The sequence below is a fragment of the Podarcis filfolensis genome (genome assembly GCF_964270895.1).
Source record: "Podarcis filfolensis genome assembly, chromosome: 15".
NCBI lineage: Eukaryota > Metazoa > Chordata > Lepidosauria > Squamata > Lacertidae > Podarcis > Podarcis filfolensis.
Window position 1 is genome coordinate 2,497,565 of NC_139618.1, and position 11,199 is coordinate 2,508,763.

Below are 11,199 nucleotides of genomic sequence, written 5' to 3' on the forward strand. Positions count from 1 at the left end.
GTAATAAGCACCTTGGTGCCTTCCCAGGAAAAGACACTGTCTTTAAATCACCAGCCCCTTTCTCCCAGATGTCTGTGGCTAGCTATTAATTTAGACCTCTCCTCCACCACCAATTTCTTTTTAAAAAATAAAAATAAATTGGGCCTCTTGGCAAGGCGAGATTCCAGCGTCCACGAAGAACCAGGCAGGTGTAAAACCTGCCTCCCTTTGAAGTCTCCCTTCCCATCCTCCTCGTTCCCTCGGGGGTCCCTGCAGCTGATTTATTGGATGCAGACCCTGAAATTAGCCATGGCTTCAAAAGGTCCAAACAGGAGCATGGCAAGAGACAAACGGAACAGGTAGTAATTGCTGTGATCAATTACTGGCCACAAATCAGACACAGGCTGATAAAAGGTTGGAGGAGCTGCCTCTCAGGTTCGTGGGCCTAACAACAAGGACACAGCAATTTGTCAGTTTTGTGAACATTTTTTGTTTGAGGTTATATTGCGTCTCTCGCCTTCACGGAGATCAAGGGGGCATTTAATGTCTCTCCCCTGCCCTACTTTATCCTCGGTGCAACCCTGCACATGAACTCATTTAGGAGTGCCATCCTATGCATATTTTCAATTGAGCATCGTGACTGTGGCAACTTCCTGTAGCAGAGAGTTCCAGAGGTTTGTTAGGCATCAGTTGTGCAAAGGACCGATTGCCTGGCGCTTTTAAAATTATTTTCTGAAGCTGATAAAGATCTTAAAAATAACAAACTCGTTTCTCACCTTTTGACTGCAGCAAGGATGTCTGTTATTTGTTATTGTTTATTAGACGTGACTTCGAGGCGATTCACAAGATAAAAATAAAAGGTAAAAACACAAATAAATGGTTTAATCAAAAACAGCAAAACAATAACCTCCCTCAAACATATTTAAAAGGCTGTAGAATATTAATCAGCCGAAGACCTGGTTGGAGAGGAGCATTTTAGCCTGGCGCCTAAAGATGTATAATGCAGGCAGCAGCCGAACATCCTTGGAGAGAGCATTCTGCAACAGGGAGCCACTGCAGAAAAGGCCCTGTTCTCATGTTGCCACCCTCCAGACCTCATGTGGAAGAGGCACACAAAGAAGGGCCTCAAATAATGATTACAGGGTCTGGGGCAGTATATATGGGGAGAGGTATATAGTATCCTTGAGGTATTGCGGCCCTGAGCTGTTTAAGGCTTTATAGCACTTTGAATTGGGCCCGGAAGCTATTTGGCAGGCCATGCAGCCAGGCCAGGATCGGTGCGATACGCTCCAACAATTGCAACATCACACTCCAGCAGAATATCAGAACTAGAAGGAATCACATTTGCTGCTCAGCCCACCACTGCCTTCAGGAAGAGGTGGAAAGGGATGCACGTTCATTTTGGGGAAACAAATTGATTAAAAGGGCGGGGATTGCAGCCGACTGCTCAGAGCGCCTCCCTGCCTGATCTCACCCCACCTCCAGCCTCCTAGGAATGTTGATCCCAAAAGCCGGGTGGCAGCTAGCCCAGACAACTGCCTGCCCCGAGGTCCTTGTCCCGCCGCAAAAGGGGACAGGAAGGCCTCTGTTTTCAGGGAGCAAATTATTTCCACGGCCTCTTTTATCACCTGCTCCAATCTGTCTCGCAACCGCCCTTCCTTCCTGGTCCTTGGGCGGGGGCGTGACTGGGACCCCCTGAGCAAATTCCTGCACCTTGCAGCTCGGGAGACGGAGGAGGGAGGGAGAACGTAAGGGCATAAGGAGAGCCCATGCGGGATGAGGCCAAGCAGATGCCCCAAAGGGAACCAGCATGCAGGATCCGGGCCCAAGAGCAACTCTCCCCTCCTGTGGTTTTCAGCAACTGGGATTCAGAAGCACGGCTGCCTCCAACCATTGTGTGGCGGGGAGTTCCACGGTCCAGCTATGCGCTGTGTGAGAAAGGACTTTCTTTTATCTTTTATTTTTATTATTGTTTTATTAGGTTTATATACTGCCTTTCATCGCAAGATCTCAGGAGAGGTTCACAAGACAAAAGCATAAATAGCTAAAACAAAAACAACAAAACAATAACCGCCCCCCTCCCACAAACACATTTAAAATATTATTATTTATTAGGTTATCTGCCCTGAATCTTCAGCTTCACTGGATCTCCCCGAGTTCTAGTGTTAGGAGAGAGGGACGAAAACTTCGCTTTCTCCATGCCATGCATTATTAAACTTCTATCACGTCCCCTTTCTCGCTGCCTGCAAGAAACACTGGGTAGACTGCTGCTGAACTTAGAGGCTCCATTTAAACCTGTACTTTATGTCTCCATCGACATTTATTTTCTTCTTAGCATATACCTGCTCACAGAACCTGTACACAGCTTAGTTTTCTTGCCATTGTCATTTCAGGTTTTGTGCAAATATAGCATTTTGTGGTGTGTGTGTGTGTGTGTGTTTCAGGGCAGGGAACTCCCCCTCCAACCCCCCCCCCCATTTGATTTATTGCTTTCCACCCTGTTGGCAAGATTTACAAGCCTGAGCACCCAGAAATGGGTGGCGGGCGGACCTAGCGTCAGGATGATTTCTTGTCACACCGTAAATCTTGTGGTTCAGGGAAGGGGGGGGCAGCTTTCCGAGAAAGACCTCTCCTAGTTCTGAATATGTGGGGCATGTAGGGGCAGTGGGGATGGGTGGCTGAGTGAATTATAAGAGACAGGCACCTGAGTTTAGCAGGGGTGCAAAGTGAGGCAGGAACAAACAGGTTTGGGGCACCAGCAAAAAATAATAATCTCATAGTTTTGGCCAATAAGACAAAGTATTTGGGTTTTAATAATAATAATAATAATAATAATAATAATAATAATAATAATAATAAGGCTTGAACCACATCAGGATTTGTCTAACTCCATCCCCCACCCGGACATCCTGCTTCCGATGATGGACAGCCCGGTGTCCTGGGAAGCTGGACAATAAGGCAGTAACCATTCCTCAACGGTTGTTTCCCTAGCATCTGGTATTCAGGGGTAAACGGCATCTGGACATGGAAGCTCCACTCAAGCCCACCATTTGTTTTTATAAATAGGTAAAGGTAAAGGGACCCCTGACCATTAGATCCAGTCGTAGCCAACTCTGGGGTTGCGGCGCTCATCTCTCTCTATAGGCCGAGGGAGCCGGCATACAGCTTCCGGGTCATGTGGCCAGCATGACTAAGCCGCTTCTGGCGAACCAGAGCAGCGCACGGAAATACCGTTTACCTTCCCGCCGGAGCGGTACCTATTGATCTACTTGCACTTTGACGTGCTTTCGAACTGCTAGGTTGGCAGGAGCAGGGACCGAGCTCACCCCGTCGCGGGGATTCGAACCGCCGACCTTCTGATCGGCAAGTCCTAGGCTCTGTGGTTTAACCCACAGCGCCACCCGCGTCCCCTTTTTATAAATATATACCGCTTACTTACAGTAATCTCTAAGCAGTGCACAGGCTCCTCAATATAGTGAAAAGTAAAACAAGTTAACGCTATGAAATCAGAATTTGCTCAAACCGCCTGCTAATTAATATATATATATATAAAAATTCAGTAGTCACCAGAAGTTCAACAGGGAGGGAGCCTGTCTGACCTCAGCTGGATGTTCCATAGAATCGGGCAGATTCTATGGTGGATCTGAGCTGTGCACCTGAGCCACGGGGGGCCACTAACAAGGACTCCCCCACCAAAGAAAAAACCAGCGATCAAGCAGGGATAGAAGACGTCTCTATGAACACCCCTCTGCCCTTTTAAAATATCTGTCAGCTCACTAAGGTTGGTTTCCTTGCTGTTATGCTTTCATTGCAGTCCTTGAGAGACTCTCTCCCTAATCCCAGAGCTAATCTATCGTGCTTCCACCACCTATAACTAAAGGCTGCGCCCAAGGGGCTAGTCCCTGTGGAGTAAGCTTTGAGAAGCCAAGGCCTCTCCCCTTCCCTCCCTCTGGGGCTGTTTTCTCTTGCGGAGCAGCCACTCAGCCACAGGCAAAGCAGAACGTTAATCTGGGTTGCCCATCGCCCCACACAAATGGGGTGCTGTGGGGTCGCCTCCTCACCCGTCTAGCAACCAACCCAGGTGGGCTGTGCCAAGAGAGCAGCTTTGCATTAAAAAAACTATTAAAATTATTATTATTATTATTATTATTATTATTATTATTATTATTATTATTTTATTTATACCCCGCCCTCCCCAGCCAAGATCAGGCTCAGGGTGGTTAATACCAGGTATAAAAACAATTGATTAAAATACAGCTTAAAAACAAGATTAAAGTACCACATTCAAATGCAGCCTCATTTCACTAGAAACTCAAATCAAAAACTTTTTGGGGATGAATACGTCAAGTCTTCACCAAGGCTAACTCTCCAGACTGGTCCTACGTGGGCCAGGAAAAAAAGCCAGGGAAGTCCCCAAATAGGAGTTCCATCACAGAAGGAGAAAGGAAAAAGGAAAGAGGAGGAAGGGATCAAGTTGATTCCAAGCCAAAGGCCAGGTGGAACAACTCTGTCCTCCAGGCCCTGCGGAAAGAAATCAGATCCCGCAGGGCCCTGGTCTCATGAGGCAGAGCATTCCACCAGGCTGGGGCCAGTGTTGAAAAGGCCCTGGCTCTGGTTGAGGCTAATCTGACTTCCTTAGGGCCCGGGACCTCTAGGGTGTTGCTATTTATGGACCTTAAGGTCCTCCGTGGGGCATACCGGGAGAGGCGGTCCCGTAGGTACGAGGATCCTATTGCATCTTCTGCTACAGGATTTCCATTCTCCACGAATCAAAGAACCCAGGAAGAGTCCTGCAGGATCAGGCCATCTAGTCCTGCCTCCTGTTCTCACAGGGGCCGACCAGATGCCCCCAAGGGAAACCAGCAAGCAGGACCCATCTAATCCTCTTTTTAAGCCATCCAAGTTGCTGGCCATCCCCGCCTCCTGTGGCAGGGAGTTCCATAGTTTAACTACGCGCAGCATGAAGAAGTAGTCTGAATCTGTTGGGACTTGTGGGGTGTGGAGGGGGGCTGTGTATGGATCAACACCATGGATCAACTGTGGGGGGGAGAATATATTCAACTGGGGGTTCAGTTGCTCATTCTTCCTCTCCCATCGTTTGTGGCCAGGTCATTCCTGCAGGGCAGTCACTAGCACGGCGACACCACCCACCCACCCAGGCTAAATGGACCCTGCCCCTCAACAACTGGGTGTGGGCGAACGCCTTCTGTGGCAAGTGGTTTTGACAATGGGGGGGTCATCTATTTTTTCTTGGGGGGCTTGGGCTAACTACGTCATGGGAAATATGCTGCCATTCCCCCTCCCTGGCAAAACGGGATGCCAGCAAGGCTAAATCAATTTGTGCAATTCCCATTGTATGTTAGCCGGTTTAATTTAGTTAAGTAGCTCCGATCGCTCCGGCTGACAAACGTCCAATAAAATGAGTAAATACATAAAGCGAGCCACGTTGCGCTCTCTCTCTTTGAGGGAGGGCGGGGGCTCCTCAGCCTTTTAACAGCTTGCTGTGGGGTGGTAAAAAAAAACCACCCCACCTTCTGTAAGTTTATGCAGGATAAAGGTGCCTGTTTCGTTTCATCCAATCGCCTTGCTTGATGGAGGCATTTTGATGGACGCATCGGAGTTGGGGGGCAGCTGCGAGAGATGGACCCCTCCTTAATACACTCGCTTTTCATTGATTTTGGTGACTCTAGATTTCCTCCTCTGCTTCCATCGCTGAAAGGAAGGTTGCGTTGTGTTCTGGCTCTCTCTGGTGGGAGAATTAGGAAGTTCAGGTGCTTGTGAGCTAATGTGGTCTAATGGTTCACTCAGGCACCCCCAAACCTGGCCCTCCAGTTGTTTTGGGACTACAACTCCCATCATCCCTAGCTAACAGGACCAGTCGTCAGGGATGATGGGAATTGCAGTCCCGAAACGTCTGGAGGGCCGAGTTTAGGATGTCTGGGTTGTTGTTGTTTAGTCGTTTAGTCGTGTCTGACTCTTCGTGACCCCCTGGACCAGAGCACGCCAGGCCCTCCTGTCTTCCACTGCCTCCCGTAGTTTGGTCAAACTCATGCTGGTAGCTTTGAGAACACTATCCAACCATCTCGTCCTCTGTCATCCCCTTCTCCTTGTGCCCTCCACCTTTCCCAACATCAGGGTCTTTTCCAGGGAGTCTTCTCTTCTCATGAGGTGGCCAAAGTCTTGGAACCTCAGCTTCAGGATCTGTCCTTCCAGTGAGCACTCAGGGCTGATTTCCTTCAGAATGGAGAGGTTTGATCTTCTTGCAGTCCAGGGGACTCTCAAGAGTCTCCTCCAGCACCATAACTGAAGAGCATCAATTCTTTGGCGATCAGCCTTCTTTATGGTCCAGCTCTCACTTCCATACATCACTACTGGGAAAACCAGAGCTTTAACTATACGGACCTTTGTTGGCAAGGTGATGTCTCTGCTTTTTAAGATGCTGTCTAGGTTTGTTTAGGTTTGTCTGGGTTAACTGTTACCAAACCTCCAGATGTTATTGTACCCTCGTTCCCATCGCCGCTGACCATTGGGCATGCTGGCTGCTGGGGCTGGTGGGAATTGGAGTCCCACAACGTATGTAAAGCGCTGCTTGGGCCACCCCATGTTAGAGTGCCAGGCTACGGACCCAAGGGGGCTGGGTTCAAATCCATACCTCCCTGGATGACCTTGGGCCAGCCATACTGCCTCAGTCTAGCCTACCTCACAGGGTCGTTGTGAATGCTGAGACACCATGTAGGCCACCCTGAGCTTCCCGGGGAAGCCGGGGATAAAATTGTTGTCATTTCCTTAACAGGCGTCCTCTGCCTTTGTGTTAAAGACACGGGAAGGTATTCTTAAGTGCAGAGACACTGCCTTATCGCTGAGTCAGACCATCTAGCTCAATATCGTCTACACTGACTGGCAGCAGCTGCCTGGAGTTTCAGGCAGGGTTCTTTCCCATTATTAGATCCCCATGCTATTGTTTAGCTCAAGGCTATCAGATTCAGAGGAGGGACGCAGGTGGTGCTGTGGGTTAAACCACTGAGCCTTGGACTTGCAGATCAGAAGGTCGGCGGTTCGATTCCCCGCGACGGGGTCCCTGCTCCTGCCCACCTAGCAGTTCGAAAGCACGTCAAAGTGCAAGTAGATAAATAGGTACCGCTCTGGCGGGAAGGTAAACGGCATTTCCATGCGCTGCTCTGGTTCGCCAGAAGCGGCTGAGTCATGCTGGCCACATGACATGGAAGCTGTACGCCGGCTCCCTCGGCCAATAAAGCGAGATGAGCGCCGCAACCCCAGAGTCGCCCACGACTGGACCTAATAGGGGTCCCTTTACCTTTACCTATCAAATTTCACTCCCTTAAAGGGAGTGAAAGGCAGGATATCAAATCCAAAAAAAAAAGAGAAAAGAGTTTTTGTAAGTGATGTCAAGCGCCACCTAGCGGACCACATTATAGGACATCTTCACCCACCCAGAAGATGATATTTACTATGAGGTCCTGTTCCCAGCCCTGCTAGGAGATGCCAGGGATTGAATATAGGACTTTCTGCATGCCAAGCAGGTGCTCTGCCACTGAGCCACACACCATGTATTTGCCTTTGTTTTAAAAGCAAGTGGCGACTGCAACAAAATGTTGCAGCGCATACATCGAGGGCGGCCGTGCGTCTTGCTGTATGGAAGACAGTCCTTTGAGTTGAAGGAGCCATCTCTCGGAAAGGCTGTCCCATCCAAATTGGAAAAACTGTGGTGTTCTTTCTTTCTTTCTTTCTTTCTTTCTTTCTTTCTTTCTTTCTTTCCAGCAGCTGACAGGCAGCCTGGAGCAGTGGTTAGAGTGTCACACCAGGACCTGGGAAACCAGGGTTCAAATCCCCACTTGGCCATGATGCTCGCTGGATATGACTGCCTCTCAGTCTCGCCTACCTCACAGGGTTGTTTGAATGAGGAACTCCTTGGAGAAAAAAGTGGGATGTTAATGCAATAAATGAGAAATAGAATGGGAGAGGCACATATCTGGGCACATTTTCTGCCACCCTGGAGAGACATGTTGCATGATTTCTGTTTCAGTGACAGCAATTTTTTCCTAAATTTGCACCTAAACGTTTAAGCTATCGTGCATTTTTAAAATAGAAATCAATGCCATCTGTTTCAAGTGATGTGTGCCTCCTCATCAAGCTGTTTGGGGATCAGGCTGGTCTATTCTCCCTCCCCACACACACTCTGTTGCCTCAGTTTCCCCCTTGCTCTTTTCTAGCAGATGTTCACTGCTCACTGGCTTCTGGATGACCACTGAGCTGCCTCCATTTTCAGTGAACTGATGTTGGGTTCCCTTCCACCTTCATTAAAAAAAAGCAAATAGTGTGTGTGTTGTATTTCTGCAAGCTGAGCATGCTAATAACTTGCTCTCGTTTCTCAGGGGCTCTGTTTGGGGGTCCGATTCTGTTGGCCCCCAACCAGCGGTCTTTGCTGTTAGAGGAAATAAGGCAGCCTAGCAAGCTGCATTTATTTATTTCATTTCATTTCATTTCCTAAGATGTATACACTGCTTGATTGTAATATATAGTGCGCGCGCACACACACACACACACACATACACACACTGTATTTATAAACTATCTCAAAATGGTTTACCAAAAAAAATCACTAAGAAAAATTAATGACAATTCCTCCCCCTTCTTATTTTGAAATTTTATTTTTCTTTATTTTTTTTACAAAGTAATTATCATAAATAAGAATAAAAACGTGCGCCCCACCACCGAGACCATTCCATTGTAACTATCCAACTTCCCTAAATTTCAACACCTCTTGCGATGGTTTGACCCCTTTTCATTTTAACAGTACAAATTCTACAAACACCATCCATATCTCCTCAAAATCATTTCTCCTGCATATTCCCCATCTTTCCTTAATGGCACGTGTTAATTTATCATTAATAGCTATATCCCACACCTCTTTGTACCATTCTTCCATTTTATATTCTGCTTGCCCCTTCCATTTCCTAGCTATAATAATTCGTGCAGCTGTTAATAAATTTGTGAGCAAGTCCTTCATAACCTGTGAACCTTCCACCCCAATGTAAATTGATAATAATGCTACCTCTGGACTAACAACAATAATTTAAAACCTTTGAAAAGTTAAAATAGCAATACCCAAGAAACAGATTAAAACCTGCATCGGCTTTCTAAACATCTAGGTGAGCTTGCCTTCACAAAAATGGTTTCAGCAGCTGCCAAAAAGCGTGCAGTGATGTCAACAGGCGGGGAGTTCCAAAGGGTAAAAAGGCTGAGTTCCTTGAATTGCAAAATGGGTATCATGGGGCCCCTGCAGCAGTGCCAGTTCCACTGATGGGAGCTGTCAAGTGGGCATATATGGGGGAAGACAGCAGTCCCTTCTAGAACAAGAATAACAGCAAAAATGAATGGTTTTGCATCTGGCAAAAGGCAGGCTTAAGTTGCTTCTCTGCAACTTACACACTGGGGGGGTAGGGGGTGTCCTGGACTTTTGCTGCCCACAGGATCTTAGGGGCTGAAAGGGCATCACAAGAAGACCCAGGTGCGGCGGGGGTGAAAAGATTCAAACAGCTGATGTGGCAGGAGGCTGGTGTAGAAGGTGAGGCAATGGAAACTGTGATCTCGCTGCCTCACACCAAATTCCACGAGCTGAAGTTTGCGGGTTCGTCCTGCAGATGCTCTGTCACTGAGCTATGCCCTTTCCCCTAAAAATAATAAAAATAAAGCAAGATCCTAGTCCTCATACTTCTGGGAAAAAAGGCTGATTTAAAGAGGAATGTAGGAAGATGCCTTATAATGGGTCAGACCTCTGTCCTAGCTCAGTATTGCTCTCTGCCAGCTGCCCCCAAATCATAGAATCATTGAATTGTAGAGTTGGGTCATCTAGTGCAACCTGCTGCAATTCAGGAATCTTTTGTTAGGCTATAGTTCCGTTCCACCTTAAAAGGGTACAGGCATGACTGTTGTGTGTCACATGCCTGTTTACTTCCAGCACAGATCTGCTGGGAACTTCCGTTTGTATGTAGCTTTTGCATTGCTGTTTTGCTGGACACAAAGGGAAGCAGACATGTTTTTTTTCTTTGTTCCTGCTGCTGAATAAACTGCTGTAAAATACTGCTTACACATGGCTCTGTCCGCCTCTTCTGCTGTGAGAAGATTTACACCCTCTGTTGATAGAGCGTGCATGGGTTTCTAAACGTATCTGAGGCTCGTGTTGCTGATTGATGCTGTTCCAAGGGAGACCGGTGATCGGCTGCCGGCCAGTGGCTGGAGCCAGCTGGGGGCCTGCCTGATGCCCCTGTCTCTCCGGCAGTATCCCAGCATCTTTTGCCCAACGTGGGACTTGAATCCATGACCCTGAGATTAGGAGTCTCATGCTCTAGCGACTGAGCTGTTGTGATCATCTCCCGACTTGTCTTACCTGCAGGCAACTTGCAGGTGACCGCAGTGCCTGGAGAAAGGCAGTCAAGTTCTGCATCCATGGCAGTGAGCAGAGGAGGAATGTCCTCTGGGAGGAGCACAGAGAGAAGAAACGGCATAGTCCATCTGCAGCAGCACAACCGGACGCCTTCCTCTGCCCTGGCTGCAACAAAGCATGTCTCTCCTGTATCGGTCTCTACAGCCACAGCAGGCGCTGCAAGCTTCTGACAGTTTGTCTTCACCCCCAAAGCACACTCTGCCATTGTCTCCAGAGACAGATGGGTGCCAATGAATATGCATATGCCGCCTTTTCATCCAAGGAGCCCAAGGCAGAGTACTTTGGCTCTCCTTCCCCACTTTTCATCCTCACAAGAACCCTGTGAGGTAGGTTAGGCTGACAGAAGCAGTGACTGGCCCCCAAGGCCACCCAGCGAGCCTCATGACCAAGCGAGGATTCGAACCCTTGTCTTTCCCAGGTCCTAGTCCAACACTCTAACCATTATACCACCCTGGCCCTCCTCTCTCACACACACTCACACGTGTGCTATTATTCTTTTACTAAGCACTTTGGAGCAATGACAAACCTAGACAGCATCTTAAACAGCAGAGACATCACCTCCCCAACCAAGGTCCGTATAGTTAAAGCTCTGGTTTTCCCAGTAGTGATGTATGGAAGTGAGAGCTGGACCATAAAGAAGAGTGATCGCCGAAGAATTTATACTTTTGAATTATGGTGCTGGACTCTTGAGAGTCCCATGGACTGCAAGAAGATCCAACCTCTCCATTCTGAAGGAAATCAGCCCTGAGTGCTCA

At 48.1% G+C, this 11,199-nt stretch overlaps 1 protein-coding gene across 1 annotated transcript in view; it reads right to left on the reverse strand.

The window, feature by feature from the left end:
* BHLHA9 (basic helix-loop-helix family member a9) overlaps window positions 1-10,448 on the reverse strand; it is a gene marked incomplete at its 5' end in the record, with an annotated part of 11,605 nt that extends 1,157 nt beyond the window's left edge. Inside the window, 2 exon segments of the mRNA XM_083587260.1 lie at window positions 9,427-9,481; window positions 10,388-10,448. Coding sequence (XP_083443386.1) covers window positions 9,427-9,481; window positions 10,388-10,448 — 116 coding nt within the window.
* Window positions 10,449-11,199: the final 751 nt, after the last annotated feature.